The 19,103-nt window shown below is 37.7% G+C and overlaps 1 protein-coding gene across 3 annotated transcripts in view; it reads left to right on the top strand.

The window, feature by feature from the left end:
• The window catches only part of MTMR7 (myotubularin related protein 7), a 43,395-nt gene that overhangs the window by 1,323 nt on the left and 22,969 nt on the right, over window positions 1-19,103 (top strand). For 2 of the 3 annotated variants that reach the window (XM_057420378.1, XM_057420376.1), the window contains exons 2-4: window positions 16,239-16,361; window positions 17,454-17,616; window positions 17,842-17,999. In XM_057420378.1, the coding sequence (XP_057276361.1) occupies window positions 16,239-16,361; window positions 17,454-17,616; window positions 17,842-17,999 (444 nt within the window). Of the gene's footprint in view, window positions 1-6,604; window positions 6,644-16,238; window positions 16,362-17,453; window positions 17,617-17,841; window positions 18,000-19,103 lie in introns of those variants that run through there. The other variant, XM_057420377.1, reaches the window with a different exon arrangement.

Genomic DNA, 19,103 nt, shown 5'->3' with positions numbered 1-19,103 from the left:
TAAAGGTTCAAGTGATACAAAAATCCTTTAATATTTCCTACATAAATGTAGAAAATCCAGGACACTCAACATGAGTCAGTATTGAAATACCTCATCTCTCCAGTTACTCTTAAGTACACTGACAAGTCAGCATACATACAGTTACCTGGCAGAACTGGTATCTTTGCTTTGTTTGCTCAAAAAATCTCAGCTTAAATCAGCCACCAGAACAGTGATGTCTTTTTTGGGGGGGGTTGCTTTTACTGATGTTTTTTTATTATTTTTTAGAATTCAGAATGTAATGATGAATGGTTTCCAGTGCCAGTAATGTAAAAATAAGTGAGGGAAAGCTATGTGAATATAGGGGTATTATCACTGTATCCGGTAGTCATTTCTGGTGTCACATTTCCTCACTCCATCCAATTTTGTCCTGAGAGACATTTGACAAGCAACTGCCCTACTCTGTAAAGGTATTAATCTCAGATAATGATACTTTCCTTGATTTGAAAACCCAGCAAAATGGGAAATCAAGATAAATACATACTTAAAAAATTAATAAACTTAATAATATCTGAAGATTAAATTCCTGCCCCAAGTAAAAGCTTTTCCTTCAAAAAGGAGTAAAAAAGTCTATATTACATGACATCCATTAGGACTTGGCAATTGTTTTTTATTTTAATTGAAATATAAATATAGTGAGTGATGGATCATAAATATTAAAATAAATCTGATAAAATAACTGTCATTAAAAAGGCAGAAAGAAATTCCATACCAGCTGGACAAGTAGTTCATTTAGATCACTACTCTGTGTCTGACAGTGACAGAAGGAGAGCAATATAAACCTGGCCACATTCTGTACCCTCAGTTGTATTAGCGTCCAACCTTTCCTAGTTCTATTAGTGTCCGTTTATGGACCTCTCCGTGTGAGTTTGCCAAAGCTGCTGACAGCCCTATACCTCTGCAGTCTGCATGGAAACAAGTTACAGAAGATTGTGGCTACAAAAGAATACTTTCTTCTAGCTATTAAAAAGTTCTTCATAGTTTTATTCAATACTCTCTGCTTCTAGCTTCAAGGGTTTGATCAATAACAGTTCCATGTTTGCCTTCACTGTAAATCTTGATCACAACCCATCAGATTCTGACAATTTTGGAGAAATGTCAACAGTGACCCTAAGACCTCTTTCCTGTGTGGTAACTATTCATTCTCTGTCCATGGTTGTGTAGATATGGTTTAGGTTGTTTTTCCTATAGGCACACTGTTTTGTGTCTCTCTATGTTGAATCTTTTCTGTGACTCTTTTGCCCACACAAGTCAAGGCTCTTCTGGTGTTTTTGTGCCACAGATTTCACTTTTTAAGACAGCTTATGATCATCTACAGAATTGAAGATTTCGCTGTATATTCTTTACTTCAGGTCATTGAAAAAGTTGAATAAAACCAGTCCCAGCACCAGACTTTGTAGGACTTAACTGTTGATTCTTCTCCAACCTGAAAAGAGACCATTATCCCTAGTCTTTGCTTCCTGTCAGCTTCATTTGTAAATGGACCTTTCCTCCAGTACCATGGCAATTCAGTTTCTCTAATAACCTTTGATTATCAGAAGTTTTTTTTAACTCCAAATATGTTATGTTCTCCGGGTCCCCTTTACCCATGTGCTTTGTAGCAGCATCACAGGATTTCAGCAGGATTTCCTGCTGCAAAAGCCATTCTAGTTCTTTCCCAGCAGACTGTGTGCATCCACCTGAAAGAACAATTCTGTTCTTTCACATGCTGTTGCCGTAACTAAGTATTTTTGCTAACGATACATTGTCTAGTCTTTCACCAAAAGACATGATGCCTTTAAGTCTAGTTCTGAAGAATTCAGCTGCTGTTTCTCCTTAGCAAGTAAAAGTAGCAGAAAGAGAAGCCAGGTCTCTTGACAGCTGTCTGTTAGACGAAACTGCTTCTCTCTGTTATTTTTGAAATGGTATTCCCTAGACCTTCTGGACCTTCCGGACCTTCCCTGGACTCTCCAGATAGCCAAATTCTTAACACACTATTTATTGTACTGAATGCTATTGTCATATCATTATACTATGGGTAGAACACAGATTGCATGCATGATGTGTGCTTGTACATAGGTACATATTCAGTAATGATAGATTCACAAAGTAAATGCTGTCCTACGTATGAAGGCTGTAATTTGAATGCAGTTAAGAGTTGCTAAAAGTCACTCATTGCTAAATGGAATTATATATAACTCCAATAATATTTAAAAAATTACGAATTAGTAAACTCACTGACTGCTATGTTATGGATTGAGCAGCAAGATAGTTTTGGACAACTCTCAAAACCTGAAATGTGACAAACTGCTCCTAACAGTCATAAAATATTAATACATGACACTCCTGCACAGACTAGCGGCACATCTTGTTAACACGCGTAGAGATATGTACGGCCGTGGACAGGCTGGCAGATAAACAGCTCTGAAGATACGTATACCCCCCACAGGGACTTTGTGAACCGTTCCTAATCGGTTACCTGATTTTATTTTATTTACCACTGTTCCATATCATTTGGCTTTATATATTGGCAGGAGGCCTACCGAATGGCCTACTTATAATAGACAATACATCAGATTTATCCCTGGTGTAAGGCTGTCTTCAGTGGAGCTAGTCCAGAAATTCATTTGGCTCAATGTCTCATGTTAACAGCATACTTGGGATAACTTGAGTTGCTCAAGTGCTTTCATTTTTGTGACGACATGGTAAGGTATTTCCTTTCAGTGATCCCTTTCACAGGCAGAGTTTAAGATACACTGCCATTTCTCATGATAATGTCAGATTTTTCTACCAGATGTACTACTTTCCAAAACAAATTTCCAGTGTGTGTAAATGAGTTCTGTTTCCTTTTAGTTTCAATCTATTTTCTGTTCCATAGTTCTTGCTTTTCATTCAAAAAGTTTTAGAATAATGTGAGTTTTCCCAAAGTCTCCATCAAAAGAGCCATGTAATTTACATCCACTTTATAAATGACACATGTAAATGGCAAAATAATTGTCCACCTAGGTCAATGGCAAAATTAAACCCAGCACACCTAATCTTTACTTTGCAGCTACATGCTCTGGGCTATGGATCTCCACCTTTTTTTATGCTAAGCTGGGTATTTCTACCATTGCTCTCTTTGTGCCTTCTGTTGAGGTAAGAAGTGACATTGTAGTTAAGTTCTCCATATTCAGGCTACAATTCCTTTTGGAGAAGTTTGATTTTACTTGTGATGTAGGAAGGTGTCAGCAGTCCTAAGGCAATATTAGGAGTTAGTTGAGGATGTGGGCTCCTTGTTTACCCTACAAGCCAGGGAATACAGTGCTGCAGGCATTGCACTGTAGTAGTCCTAGCACTTGGTTAACTTTTACTTAGTTTGCTACTTAGGAAAGGTAAAGGATGTGAGGTTGGCATGGCCCTTGCCTTTTATTGGTGTTTTGGGTATTCAGCTTACTGTGGACACATCACTGCAACCTCTTTGAAGTGCAAGTCGATTTTCTGCTTTTCAAATCTTGTGTAAAGGTGGTTGTCATTCTGTCCTCTAAGTATACAGCTTAGAGCAGTGTACCTTACAGTTCAGCTGGTGCTTTCTGATTCTGTAACTATTTTCTCACTTTACATCATGGTTAGGAAATGTTTAACATGTTCTGGGGTCAGTGATGTTTAATGATTTCAGACACATCATTCTACTTGACTGCTTATACTCAAAGTGATGCATTGAAATCAACACTGATTCTGGACACTTTTGACTCTGATTTTGTGCATTATGAATTCTTTTTCTCTTGGTAAGGGAGCTTCCCTGTTTAGAATGCTGTTTAGTTTTCTTTGGGTTTCATTTATTCCATCTTTGTGCTGTGGAACTTTGAGCACAAATGATAAATTTAATACAAATGAGCTTTGTAATATACTATGCCAAAAATCATACTGTGGTTTGGCATTCATCCTGGAGTCAGATAAAATTAGAATAGGAGCTGCAGAAAATATCTAGGTGATGTGGGATTGGATTTAAAATCTCAGTTTGGAATTTGCTCCAAAAATATTTATTTTGAACTGGAGTCATCAAAAGATCTGCATATTAGGGTGAGTTGAGATTTAAACAGAATCTGGTAACAGCTATTATTCTCAAAATATTTGGTCAGAAAATGGTCAAAAGGTCATGCAAATCATGATTATTGTGCATTCATGATACCTTTTAAATTAAATTACAACGCAAAGTTATTTTTTTTCCTAACCCATCTCAGAGAATTGTGGACTTTTAAACTTTAGCTGCATTTGACTGGACACCAGAACCACAGCCTGATTATAGTAGGGATCACAAACTTGATCCGAACAATATCTGCACCTTACCTCACTCATAGCTCATATTTTCCTAGGTAACCTGACTGTCCTACAATCCAGCTTGGAATTGGACATCTCAACCTGAGTTTTCTTATCATCTTTATCCCTGAAGTCACATAGTATGCCTTTTGGGGACTAGGAGCTCCAGAGCTGTCTTTGATTTGGGTGGGTTTCAAGGTCATTTCACTATTAGTGAAATTAAGCTAACTCCTGCTAAAAAGAAATACTGCAGTGTAATTTCAGAGAATCACACAGTCAGAATGGCTCATTGGGTGTTGGATTTCCTCCTCCCCCACATCATGGGTTTTGTTTGGCTCATTCTCATTGGTATACATGTGAATAACAGACTTTGCTTATTATACTGGAAGATTTTGGCTGCTGCTTTTTCACTGAGAAGAATTTCCTTTTTCTTGTTCACTGATGTGGATGTTTTATTTCTTTCTCCCAAGCTTATCAGGTTGTAGTGCTGCTATTTTCCTTCTTTTGGAGTGTTTTTGTTGGACTCCATCTTCTTTCCATTTTTCACCTCTTGTAATTTTATTTTTCTTTACCAGGAACTTTTCAATTAAGGAGTTTTAAATGGAAATGTTCTTATTTACCAGACTAAAATGAGCCACAGAAGGCTATTGTTGTTGCTGAAGTTCTGTGAAAGCATCAGCAGGGTTCTGATGAAAATTTGCCTGTTTTCCCTGGCTGTCTACCCAGGAGATTACCAAGGATCTGAGAACTGTCCTTCCTCCAAGTCAGCAGTGAAATTGGAGACTCGGGGACAGTCCTAGGTCAGTTCTTCTTTTTTCTCCCCACAAAACTCCCTTTTCTAGAGCTTGAAATCGGAAGTCTCACTTCTGAGCTTCAGGGTGCTCAGGGTTTTCAGGGTATCAGTTCTCTGGGAGGGCTGTCAAAGTACAATTCAATGGGAATTGTCAAATGGGAGTCTAGTGGAAGGTGTCTGTGCCCATGGCAGGGTGGTTGGAACTAGATGATCTTTAAGGTCCTTTCCAACCCTAACTGTTCTGTGATTCTATGATTCTGGAGAGGTAAGAAAAAACTAAGCCAGAGTGATCAAGGCTTTAGCTATTTCTATTTGCCACACAAGCACAAAATGCACATTGCTAACGGCAAGGAGCCAAACCAACCTTGGCAGGTTCCACACAGGAGCACACCGCAGTCATGAAGTCTTCAGTGCTATTCACTTTCCCTAACTTCAACACAAGATTTATTTGTATTACAGATGTGTTTGGCCCAACAGCATTATTCTGCTGAGGCAGTAGACAAAACTGTACATCCTGGTGCTGGGATCTCAAAATATCACAAAGTGATCACACTTTTCTCCTTTGTCTTTGAGCTTGGAGTTCGTGGCACAGGTAAAACTGCTACAGGATGCATAAAAATCCCATTTTGTTAAAGTAGGTTGCAGTTTTTCTATGGGCAACATAATGAAATATTTTCTAAGAGACAGTATGCCACTGTGTTTTTTCAAGTAACTTGTCTGTTACAGAAGATTAGAACTAAAACTTTGGAGTGCAGTTGCAGCTGAAATGTCACATTTCGGTTTATTTGGGTGAAGTTTGCATTGTTTTTTTCTCCTGTTTATTTTTCCTTTTTGGGCATCACTGCTTACAGGGTGAGATTTTTACTATTTAGCATTAGGTATATAATTTAAGAACAGAGGCTCCACAGATGTAGTCAAAGAAATTTCCAGAATCCTATTAGACTAGATTCACAGTCTCCATTCACCATTTATTCTTCATGTGCATAAGCTTCTAATTCAGTTACCTAAATAAGCTACTGAAACTTAGATGGTATTAATACCTTCTTCATTTTGTGCTGTAATAACCAACTGCACCTGTTCACTAATCTTAGTTTTCTTACTTCTGTAATGTGAGTCGCATTCTCATATTGATATATTAATATATTTTAAAAAATAAAAAGAGAGAGAAAATTGCTTTTGGTTCTTTTCATCCATCTCTCTTCTTAGTCTTTGGTCATCCTATTGGAAGTGTCATTTGAAACAGGTAAAGCTGCTAAAATATGTAAAATATTCATTGTCTCAAAACTCTGTGCCTGTGTCCGTAGGATAGTTCACCATTTAAATAATAGCTAATTCAATGTTTACTGGTTCTGTCTAATCTACAGTACGCCCAGGAGCATACTGACCTTTGTGAGGTGAATGACTTGCCAAGTGACCACAGAACTCGTTTGACTAGATCAGGCTGGTGCTGCTTCTAATTTTGTAACCAAACCATCTGATTCAGGATACTAATAGGTGATGTAAAGGGAAATGAGGGAAAGCATGATCTATCCGGTAAGATGCTTCCAAATTTATGTCCTGAAGCATGAACGCTGATGGAGCCAGTGGTCCTAATCCAAAGGCCATTTAAGGCACTGAAAGAATTCCTCTGTCTTGAAAAAACTCAGTATCTAACATTTTGTCTTTTATGGTTTTGGTCTTATTTTCACTCTTTTTTTTTTTTTTATTTTATATTCCCCTTAGCATTAGGGCCCTTCTATTCTGAAAGCTTTTTTGCTTTTGAAACTTGATTTTCATACATATACTTATTTCCAATATGCACTTTATTTCTGGTTTGGTTGTAGTGTTTTGGTTTGGTTTGGTTTTTTTTTTAATCAAGACTTTCTCTAAATGCCTTACTTTTCCCGTATTGTGTGAGTGGGAAGGCACTTTCTCCCTTGTGAGATCTGTGTACTCATTGGATTAATTGGAAAGGTAGCTTGGTTTTAGATTTCTAGTTTTGTGTCTATTCCTTTTAGATTTAGATTGCTTTGTTAAATTCATAATAATATAAATATTTTCCTAATCTGGAATTGGCCGACCTCCTTTGGATTTTCTATGCCAAACTTTCTTATTTTTAATAATATTACACTCAGTAAAGATGAAGTCATAAAACAAGTTCTGAAATCCATGGATAGCCACATACTTTAATTTGCTGTCTTGTCATCTGTTGTCTGAACTAGTAACTCTAAAACTTGTTGCATTTCAAAATGGTACTGAAAATCATTAAGACAGCATGTCTGCAGAGTACTCTTTGAGTTCTGTTCATGCATAATAGGAGACTAAGGTTGGTGTGGAGGATTTGGGAAGTTTGGCTTTGGAGTGGTCAAGGCTGCAGTCTCTCAGCCTGCTATTAATGGACTTGAGTGGTGTTATATGATGTATCAGTGCCTGTAAGCTAAAGGAATGATCTATTTGCAACACAAAACTGACGTTTCCTGGTGTACAGGTGTACTCTGCTGAGAAAGGCAGATCCCTACCATGAGAAAAGGGAGTCCTACAAATCCTTTAAAGCAAATCTTTTGTGGCCTGCACAGCTGAAATGGCATGGTTACTGCTGCTCTAAAACAGGCTGCTGAACAGGGCATAATTTTGAACGTGCAACAGAAAAGCCTGTGTCAAATGGAGAAATTTAAAGTTACAGTTCTTTTCAGTGTCCTTTGGCTGCATACAGAATTCTTTCTTCCTACTCCAGTTTACTACTATGAGCAATACAATAATTCTCTGTATGTTTTCAGTACTAAATCTAAACACTTCTGGCAAATGAAGTAAGACTTACTAACTTGAGGAAGCACTTTTTTCCCTAAATTAAAGCTGTTAGGTATGATTTTTAATAGAACACACAAAAAATTAGGAAATTATTCAGTTGCTCTCTTCTCCATTTCTAGATAAATAAATCTGATATAGACTGAAAGAGAAAACGTATTATGGATGAGCTTTGTGTTACAATGTTGACACCATATTGCAATGCTAAATACACTTTACAGGTAATAGTAATTACTAAATAGTAATAGGTTACTGTTCACTACATCCACTATACAACGGCTGTTCAGCTATATCTGATAATAATAGGGCCTGAGCTCCCAGTTTTTATAGGTCTTATCAGAAAATAGGGGTTTCTTAAGCCAAATTGTTAGGTAATATGTTCACTGTCTTGCTAACATTATGAGTGATTTCTCATAATTTTTTTCAGCTCTTTTCCAGTATTCTCATTTCACTTTAGACCTTTAATAAACTCGACTTGTTTAGATTTTTCTTGATTATTTCCCCCATCCTGTCACATTTGTCCTGAGAAGACTTTTTACAATTCAGAGCTTAAGGTTTCTTTGCTTAAATGTAATGATTTTGGTATTTTTGGCTTGATTCTTTTGACATATACACCCATCCAACTCTGTGTAACAGACTGATTGTTCATTATTTTACTGCACTTGGGAGAACTTTTCAGAGATGGAAACATAAAAAAGTTTCATGGATCAGCTACAGTTTTCATGATTCTTATGAAATAGAATAGAAACCACATTACATGGCAGCATCAGCTGGCAATTCAGTTTTCTTTTACTCTCGTTCCAAGTTTTGCGAAAAGATCACTTATTTTATCTTTTGTTTAACAAGTACAATACTATACTATCTTTGTGTGAAAAAGAAAAAATGTAATAGCATTTGGTCTTCTGCATGTTGTATTTTTTCACCCTCAGGAATTATGCTGAACACATGAATAGCTGGGGTCAACCAGGGTGAAGAAATCTCACATATTCCACTTGGCCTCAAACCATACCAGCTGTGCTCCTTTTTTCTCATTAGGCTCAAGCATTTGGCTTCCACAAGCTCTTCCCTTAGCTTTTGCGTGCCTGCAGTGCTGAAGCCTGTCACTAATTCCCAGGATTCAGTTTCCTCTTGCTTTCACTCACATGTGTAACCACATGTGTAACCAGGGCCAGGCCCCATTCCTTTGGGTCAATCTTTTGAGCAGCAAAGACTGTTGTGAAAGTGGTCTTTCTTTACCCTTGAAGAATCACTGAAACTCCTTTGTGCAGTCAGATGCCACGGTACTTGATCTGTTTTCTTCTGGAACTTGCTTTGGTAGTCTTTTGTTGTGGAGCAATGAATTTTAACCAACTGAATGATGGAGAAGCTCCTGAGCATGTGGCTTTAGCTGGACATTCCCTGCTTACCTTCAATTAGTACCTTTCTCCTGGCTGGGAGAATTTTCTGACCTATCTTCCTTTTTTTGTGATAAGTAATTAGAGGAATTGGTAACAGTTCCTCCTGAAGGAGTGGGGAGAACTTGGTGATACATGGGAGCAAAGCTATTTTGTTCTTGAGCTGCCAGATAGGTTTTCTCCTTCCAGGTGCACAGTGATAATTGTAATGGCCATCTCTGTGATCACCACAGCAGAACTTGGCAGTTTCAAGTGCTGTCTTCTTTTTCAGGTTAGCTAATACACAGGAAGCAAACACACAGACTGAAAACTTATGTAGTCAGAGTAAAAATCCTTGAGCTGGTTTTCCCTAATTCAGAATTTCATTTTATTTGAAAATCCCACAGTAGAGACCATTTTGCATCAGATAGCATCTTCACGCTGTACACAGTGTCATTGTGTCAGGAAGCAAAATGATGTGGAGAGGAGTGGGACTGAGGTTTTGCTCCAAGGCATGTTTTTTTCCCAGCATGACCAATCTGCTCTACAGCTTTGCTTCTCTCTCACTTCCCTAGTCAAATTTGAGTCCACAGTCAGAACTTATACTGCATTATCTTAAAGAGCTTTCCCATGCAGAGTCACGAAGAACATGAAAAAGTAGCAGTAACTTCTGCATTTTTTTTATAATATTGCCATATGTTTGGAGATACTGAAACATCTTAGAGAGGTAAGAATTAAGGTAGCATATTCAAGAAGCATTTGAAAATAGGCCATGCAGTCAGAGGACATTGAAGAAGTAATCTATACTAAAACCAATTTAGGGTACATGGGTATTTTTAGGAATAACATTTTGGCACATCGATTTTTCTGAACACTTTCAAGGTTGTATCTTTGTCTTTCTTCCTTAGGTGGGATTCCCATTGAAACTGGTGGGAGTTGTGCCTTCATAAAGCTTTGACCCATGCTTTTTCCTAATATGACTTTTTTTTCTTGAATGACCTCCTGGCAGCCTTGTTCGTAAGTCATTTTTCATGTTCATTCTGTGAGTAAAAAGTGCCTTCCATCTGGTCTTAATCTGCATTCCCTTTAACTTCTATTTTTGTCTCCTTTTTTCTGTCATCTGTGTTGCATTGAAAATGGAGTTTCTGGCCAACTTTTTCTATCCCCATGTAAGGGGTTGTAATCATTGAAATAAATCTCTTGGCAGTCTTTTCTTTAAGCCTAGACAACAACAGTCATCAGGCAAAAATAAACGACAGGGCAACAGCTTCAAATAAATTACTGATGTTTTTACTTAGATGCCACTCTCCAGACTGACTTGGTTAATGCTTTCTTTTCTGCTCTTTGAGCTCTTCCAGCTTTCAGCTTTCCAGGCTGGCTTTGCTCTTTTTTACTCTTTACCTGGTATTTTCTGACCCGGTCTCTCCCATCAGCTGTTTGTTTTGGGCAAAGCACTTGTCCTTGCCCCGTATGCTTCTTCCTGATGTGTTAGTACATACATGATTTCTTAGCTTCTCCAATAGTCTACAGTAGTTTTTGTGAAAAAATTGAGCACTTTTTGGAGAAAGTATGAGATGAATTACCGTAGTGTCTCTTTCTGATGTTATTTTGATTTGATTTTACTATAAATGCTGATTTCTCAGCATGCTGCTACTTTTTAGATAGAAAAACGCAGCTTCTTCCAAAATACTACTGCAATATAGTGTTTCTCTCTTGTGGAAATGAACATATTCCCTCTAGACCATTTAAAGACACTGTTTGACTTGGCTTTCTTTTCCTGACTGGGAAGGTGGAGAAGAAGGGGGCTCATCTCAATCCTTTGATCAGCAGAATGTAATCTAAGATTAGGTTAGTTCTACTGTACTCTTTTCTTCCCCTGACCATGGGTGAAATATACTGCTTTTTCAGAAAGTCTAAGTAGCTGGAAATGAGGCATAAGAAACATAGATGGAGCTCAGATGAAAACCTTGTAATCTATGCAGGAGGTTATTGCAGAGAGTTTTTAGAACAAGCTCTTAAAAGCGTAGAGTCCCTTGCTGCTCCTGAAGGCACTTTATGGCACTTAGTATAAATCATAGAATCCAAAGAGTTTAGGTTGGAACGGACCTTCACAGGTCATCTAGTCCAACCCCCCTGCAATTAATGAAATCAGAACTGTAGATTTGAATGCAGGTAGAGTTTAGTTTTAAGCAATTCCTTTTCCCTTTGGAAAAGGAAAATCCCTTCTGAATGTTAGATATGATCAGGTGGTTTATTATACAAGTTGTTAGTAAACCTGCTTTATTTTTCTCATACTACAGTCACAGTTGACATATGTCATTCAGATATAGGCAAGATTAAGCAACAAGTCATGCTAACTTTCCTTGAGCCAAATTTTGAGATTGTCACTAATTTTAACTGACCCTTACAGTACTCTCTGAGGTCAGCAGAAGTAAGGGCTACCTAAAAATTCCATTTGCTGCATCATCTCACAAACAGTACTGGTTCCTTGTTGAACCTGCAGGAGAGCTCATTCTGAGCTGTACTTACCCACACTGAAGTACTGAAAAACTGAGAAGCCCTTGTTAGAATGCAGAAAATGTATGTTATTGCGGACACTGTGCTGTGGCACAAAAAATTGTCAGTATATGAAGAATCCTATTTTCTTAATTAAATAGAAATTGCCAAGAGTTCAATTTAACTAGAGCAAAGAAACATAGACAGTTGGATCAAATATGTGTGTGTTCAGTACGAATAGAAGAAGTCTGGAAAAAATGTTGAAACTGAAGTTACTAGTTATAAATGAGATTGTTGATATAACAGGCATATTAGAAACTTAGTAGAAGAATAATCAATGTGACAGGCACATAGCGACAAATTACATGGGAAAGACAGGTGAAGTCATGGCTGTCAAAGAGCAGATTTTTTTGTCTTGAAGTAAACAGCGTAAAATCTTATAGATTGGCTACATCACAAAAGCAAACAGTTCCTGCAGATTGAAATCACAAGATTAAATAGGAAAAATAGAACTGTAGCAGCACATGACTGGAGTACAGTGTTGGGGCTGTACTACTGACTGTCCTACCTAAATAGTGGCATTGCCTGTGACAGCCTAACAAGATCAAACAGGGCCTGAAGACATAAATGCAGTAACAGTGGGAAACGTCATTTACCAAGCTGAGATTGAGTAAATGGGCTGGGAGAGGGGTGATTCTGAGTAAAATTGTAGGGGATTTAAATAATTGCTTATATAGAGGCTATTTGTTTATCTAGATAAAAAAGAAAGAAATTCTAAATAATTCTAGGACCTGGTCTTAATGACAGAAAGACCTGGTTCAAAATACAGCTAGAACCTCTGCTTAACAACAATTAATGCATTTAGATGCAGTATTCTGCAAAAAAAAAAAAGAAGGGGGGGGGAATCTCCCATGGCAGTGTTTAACTTCAAAGAGGAAACTACGTGAAAATATGAAAACTGTTTAAAAAGAAAGAGAGCCAAAATTTAAAATGTTTATAGGAGTAATGAAAATTGTTTAAATATGGGGGCTCACTGCAAGCCAACTTCCAGAAAAAGGCTTTAAAAGACAAAAAAAAGCTTTGCATAGCTAAACAGCAGGGTGAATGAGGAAGAGGATGCCTCTTATTAAAAGGACTTCTTTTATTAGAAGCAAAAGGGCTTTCTTCAAGTTGAAGTTGTGCCTAAATGAGGAAAATACACCATAAACAAATTAAATATATGAACAAAGTAAGGCTTTTTGAGAACAAAGTAAATATATAAATAAAGTGAGATTTTTAAGAACAACTTGGCAAAAACTGCTAGTAAAGCCATTTTCAAGACGTCTTTAAGTAAGTAAAATCCTGACAGAAACTCTACAGGACTAATCAATGAATAAAGTAGGGAAGGTATTTAGGGACATGCCCATTCTGGCATATTTCTCTGTCAAGAACACATCAGGAGATTTGTCACCAATAAAAGTGTTATAAGAAGAGGTTTCAGAAGAAACTGGCAACAATGAATAGTAAAAAAAAATACCAGGACCAGACTGTATCCATGAAGTTAACTGAAGTACAAAACTCTCAAGCCAGGAATGATGGTGTAATGTTTAAAAGCTTCCTTGTTGGAAAAAAAAATTGAGGTGGTAATATGAAACCTAATCTGAGAAACTGGTATAAGCTGCAACACTTCCTAGGTCTCCTTCTAAATCATTATATTTATGGGTAAGTATGATAGAAAGGGGAAGAATTGGCATAGATTTCATAGAGGAACCCAGAATCTCTAACATTTCTTTGAAAAAGTAACAACATATGAACAAAGGCGATCCATTTGATAGAAGTTAGTTGGTCTTCCAAAACTCATTTGAGCATGTCCTTCATCAAAGGCTCTTGAAGAAATTTAAGTATCATAGTGTAAGGCATACAGGTCTCTCAGTAATAACTGATTAAAAAATAAGAAACAAAGAAAAAACTATGACCTCAGCTTAGGAAGCTCCAGGAGCTGCTGCTGTTTAAAAGCTGCGATAACATCCTAAGGGAGCACCAGCACATGCTTGCCTTTTATGCTCTTCCCTCAGCAGCTGCAATTGTTGGCTCTGAGAGATAAATTGCAGGGGTAGGTGAATCTTTGATCTCACCTTGTGCAGCCATTGTATTTGCTTTAATGAAACATGACTGACTGCACAGTTGTTATTACAACTGTTCCTAATTATGCAGATCCAACCTGTATTTTATTTGTAGCTCTGTATTAAAAAACAACCAACCAAGAGCTTCGTTTGTTAGTATTATTCAGTCATGGGGCTCTGATTGATGAGTGGAGAATGGGTGGGATGAACCAGCCTGTAAATCCATCCTTCAGCCCTGCCCTGCTGTGTGGATGTCTGCTTTGCTAACTACTTCAGCTTGTAGGGTGGGAGTGATGACTGCCTTGCGCAAGATCAGTGCTCTATAACACAGAGTCCTTATTGCCTGGACAACATTCTAGGTATGTTTTTTGTACAAACAAACATCATATTTATTGTTATTTGTGGGTTTTAGATGGGCACTGCCTATGTCTTTCCTTTGTATCATCCCAGCTCTTTTGTATCTCTTCTTTTGCTTACTACTGAATGCTTACTGGGTTAATGCCATGCTTCTTCCATTGCTTCTTCCATTCCTCCTCATCCCAATACATGACCTCTGAAGTAGATGGTCCTAGGAAAAGACTTCATCCATGCTTTCTAGCTATTTATTTTGTTTAAAACAGATTATAACTGGTCTTGAGGGAGAAGACTTGGTTTTACTAGTTGTTTGATTTTAAGCATTTTGCTACCAAAATGGCTTATTTTGCTTTTAAGGATTTTTTTTTTTTTAATTCCTGTTTTTAAAATAGTGTAATGCATTTGGAATACACATTGTAAGCATATAATTCTCAGGTGTTGGCATCATTTGGTTTCTGGTGTAATTTCAGCAGAACTATTTCTGCAAAATTTTGAGAATACATTGCTACATCCCATCTCTTAGAGTATTTTAGAAGGTTTCTGACAATCTGATCTGGAATCTCTGGCACTTAAAAAATTGATTTTGCTGATGATTTTCTTTTTTTCTTTGTATTTGTTGCACCTAATTCTGATTTTCAGGAAATTAGTGCAAAATTACATTTATTTTAATGCAAAAGTGATAAGGTCTTCTTTAAATTTATTCTCTTTTTTTTTTCCTCCTATTTGTCAGAGCACCATTTAAGTCAGTTTCTGTACTTCAAATGCAAGACTAGTCCCTTTTGATTTTAATGAGGACATATCTCTTCAGCAGTTATCAGTCACAAGTTCTGAAAATGACTGGGTGTATGAAAGAAATTGTAAGTCTTGAGTGAAGAATTGAAGAGAGGATATAGAGATTAGCTAGTGGGTTGAAGATCTTTTGTAGCAGTGGGCAGGCTGCATAGGTCTGTGCCACTGCTTGCATGAAAAGCATGTGATCTCATACAATTCCAACATTATAAATCCAGATTAATCTTTTTCAGTCATTTATTACAAGTTATATGATATTGACCACCAGCATTCCTTGGTTTCATTTATTTGAATTAGGTATGTTTTTTAGGAAAAATCACTAATTTTAGTTTTAAAGTTGCTGTAGTAGGAAACACATCAAACCCATGGTAGCAAACTGTTAGGTATTTTAGGCAGGTTTTGTTTTATCCCATTTAATATCCAATAATTATTAAATGAATAATTTAATAATTTTTAATTTCTTTTGTTCTAGTTTCTCAGTCAGAAATGTCATATAGCATTAGATAAATGGCTATGACATATGCCATACACAAATATTAATGGTGCAGAAGCGGCAAGCTGGTGATCTGAGAGTTAACAACGTGTAATGGACTTGTCTGTTGTCAGGAGAGCAGCAAAGACAGATTTGCCCATTTCCTGTTCAGTGAGCCAGAGCAATGATGTGAAGTCCTTGATTCCCATTGAAAAGTGACTGAAGGCAAAAATTTCTGGTGTGACCAATGCTGTCAGCACTAATAGAAGCGCAGCGACAAACACTGGAACAGTTTTTAAACCATCAGCAGAGACTTGCCTGGGAGCCTGAGTGAGGTCTGCTAAAGAAAGATACTCCACCACTATTACTGTTGTTTTAATTTAGCTTCCTGGGTATCACTGATCATTCTGGAATGGCTTGAATGGACAACATGAAGCTAGAGGTTAGCTGAAGGCCAGGCCCTTTTGATAAGGTGAGATAACAGGAAAGAGCTCAAGTGAGAAATTTCTTTGGAAGTCTCTGCTAGCAGATTTTTGTATACAGAGGTACCACAAAAGGGTAGAAAATTAATATTAAGGTAGATCTGGAAATAGATAACAATATAACAGTATTTTGTCATATAGTTATACTTCCCTGATACTCATGGTACTGAAAAGAACATGGGCAATGGACAAAATGTGAATGTTGAGATCTTGCTATCACAGGCTATGTCGTAGCCTAATTACAATAATGTTTTTCTTTGTAATTTCTTTGTATAGGTGGAAAATGTTCGGTTACTTGATCGTTTATCTTCAAGAAAAGCTTCCCTAGGAACCTTGTATTTAACAGCCACTCATGTTATATTTGTGGAGAATGGTTCTGAAGCTCGGAAAGAAACCTGGGTATGAATTTTTGGGTTTTGTTTTTCAGTTAGCTGTAAGTGCATGTCACTTTATTGATGGTAGTTTTAACAAAACCTTGCAAAACAGTTGAAGCACAATAAGTCAGTTCATATGGATGCCTTTATAACTTTATAGCATGTGAAATTCCAGCCTAGTAATTTTTGAAAGTTTTCCATGGATTCTGGATATTGCAATACAGTAAAAGGAGTAGAAGGACCTTCACCATATGTACACCAGATGTGATTGACTGAGGAACAGCTGCTGTGAACTAGTATTGCTTCTATCATCCAAGAAGAACGGAAGGAGAAATGCTTTGAATGGGAATTGCTGCCATTGTTCAGCTGGCTCTTGCCTCTCTCCCTGACTGCTTGTGCTGGATCAGTGGTTTTGCTGTTTGGTTTTGGGGCTTTCGGGGCATAGTGCAGAGTGGGATACTATACAATTTCTTTGCACAGTATTTTGAGTTATCTGTTTTGAGGGACTGATAACATATGTTGCATGTGTGTGTATATGTATATATACAGATATAGCTCTGGTGTTACAATTTTTGAGAGGTTTTTTATGTAGCTTAATTATGAATCCTTTGTCAATTTTCTTGCTAATTATTAACCCTGTCCTCTTTTGGTCCCACTATTCCTCTCCTGATTTTTATGGTAATGTTTCATCTCATCTAATGCAGTGTTTAAAATTACATCAGGACTCCCATTCTGCCAAAGAGGATGCTCAACATTTTAGCCTTATCTGATCAGTTCATCTTGTCACGGTGCAGACAGATGAAAAGAGTTCTTCTGCTGACAACTGCTAGCTTGCAGTAAAGCAAACAAACAAAAAGCTTTGGATAGCATGCGCAGGCTAATGTTTGAGCAGCTGAAAAACTCCAGAAACACTTCTTAGTCTGTAGGTAATTATCAGGCACTGCTTAAGCCTGAAGCTGAAGATAGGACCAAAAGTTCACAAGGAGGAGTCTGGTGATTTCCTGAAAGAGTAGTTTTGAGAAGCTACTGTGCCTGCCCTGGCACATCATTATAAATAACTGTTTTCCTTCCTAAAGATTTGAATCACTTGGCATAACCATTTTCAATTCCCTTGCAGGTTCTTCACAGTCAAATTTCCTCTATTGAGAAGCAGGCTACCACTGCTACTGGTTGCCCATTGCTGATCCGCTGCAAGAACTTCCAGGTCATCCAGCTGGTCATCCCTCAGGAACGAGACTGCCATGATGTTTACATATCTCTGATACGTCTGACACGACCAGGTAGGGGAAGGAAACTGCCCTGAAAGTCAATCCTCATCCTGAAGAGGAAGAATGTAGCTGTGCATCTTTGTCCTTCGCAGGATATGTGCTTTTGTACAGCAAAGCATACTGTTTTAAAAGGAAGTACATGAAATACAATGCCAAGCTCTGTTTTTGAAGTGTGGTTTCAGAATGAGAAATCTGAAGTGGTTTACTGGTTTTGTTTGTTTGCTTTTTCCCCCCCAGTGAAATATGAAGAGCTGTATTGTTTCTCATTCAATCCAAAATTAGATAAAGAAGAACGAGAACAAGGCTGGAAGCTTGTGGACCTCAACAAAGAATATAATCGGATGGGTATTCCAAACAACTATTGGCAGATTAGCGATGTAAACAGAGACTATGGAGTGAGTTGTGATTTTCTGTTATAGAGGCTGTCTGTAAAGTAAAGCAGCAGTCTGGCTGTGGATAACTGTAGTGCTTAGATGCAGGTTTCCATTGTGCTCAGTGCTGTACACACAGGTAGTAAGGCGCAGTTCTTTCACCCTTTCACATAGAAAGACACATATAGCGTGCAAGAAAGGATGTGTCTTCATTTAACACAGAAAACATGTCCACAGTGTTTTAAATGTTAGTGCTTGACTGCTTGGGCAGAGGTTTAAATCATACCTAATGTTACGTGTCTGAATGAATGTTTTCCTGCCATGTAGGGTTATGTAAAACTACTACACAGTCGTTTTAAGAAAAACAATACTTCAAATAGTGAACTTGGCAATATTTTTTCCTCACTAGCAATTCTCACAATCCTTTTGAAGCCTCTGTGAGTGACTGTTCACGTTTTTCAGCCATTTGACAAGTCATGTATCTTCCTAGCTGCCTGCTGTCCTGCCTAGTTCAATCTTGTTCAATTGAAGTCCCTAGAATGTTAATAAATTGCAAGAAATAATAACCAAAGTATTTCTGAAGGAAGTTTGTTCATGCACTCCATTGTCTCTGTTGCTGGAGAATATCCATGTTAAGGAGGGCCTGTGAATTTCTCAGAGAAGACTGAATGTGCTATCAGGGTTTGTTTTCTTTTTGTTAAAACAACTGGAAAAAATGTTTGACCTCTTTTAAGATAAAGAGTAGGAAAAATGGCATCGTGAATAAAACCCAGTTCACCACAGCAGCATCTGTAACCACAAGCCCTTCCTTTTCTCCCTCACTCCATATCTCTGACTCTCAGAACCTAATTTCTTCCTGGGCATCCTAATTCATTCAGTCATCTCAGAAAGCCCCAGGGAGATACTGAATATCCTTTTGACCCCAGCCAGAATGCCATAGGCAGATTCAGGAAAAGGAAGTTAGACCAGGACCCCATTTCATAGAATCATAGAATAGTTAGGGTTGGAAAGGACCTTAAGATCATCTAGTTCCAACCCCCCTGCCATGGGCAGGGACACCTCACACTAAACCATCTCACCCAAGGCATCGTCCAGCCTGGTCTTGAACACTGCCAGGGATGGAGCATT

This window comes from Pezoporus wallicus, unplaced genomic scaffold, assembly GCF_028554395.1.
Source record: "Pezoporus wallicus isolate ANWC-B61680 ecotype Strahan unplaced genomic scaffold, APGP_CSIRO_Pwel_v1 contig_5552, whole genome shotgun sequence".
Taxonomy (NCBI): domain Eukaryota; kingdom Metazoa; phylum Chordata; class Aves; order Psittaciformes; family Psittacidae; genus Pezoporus; species Pezoporus wallicus.
Note: the sequence above shows the minus strand (reverse complement) of the source record. Positions and strands in the feature narration are given on the sequence as shown.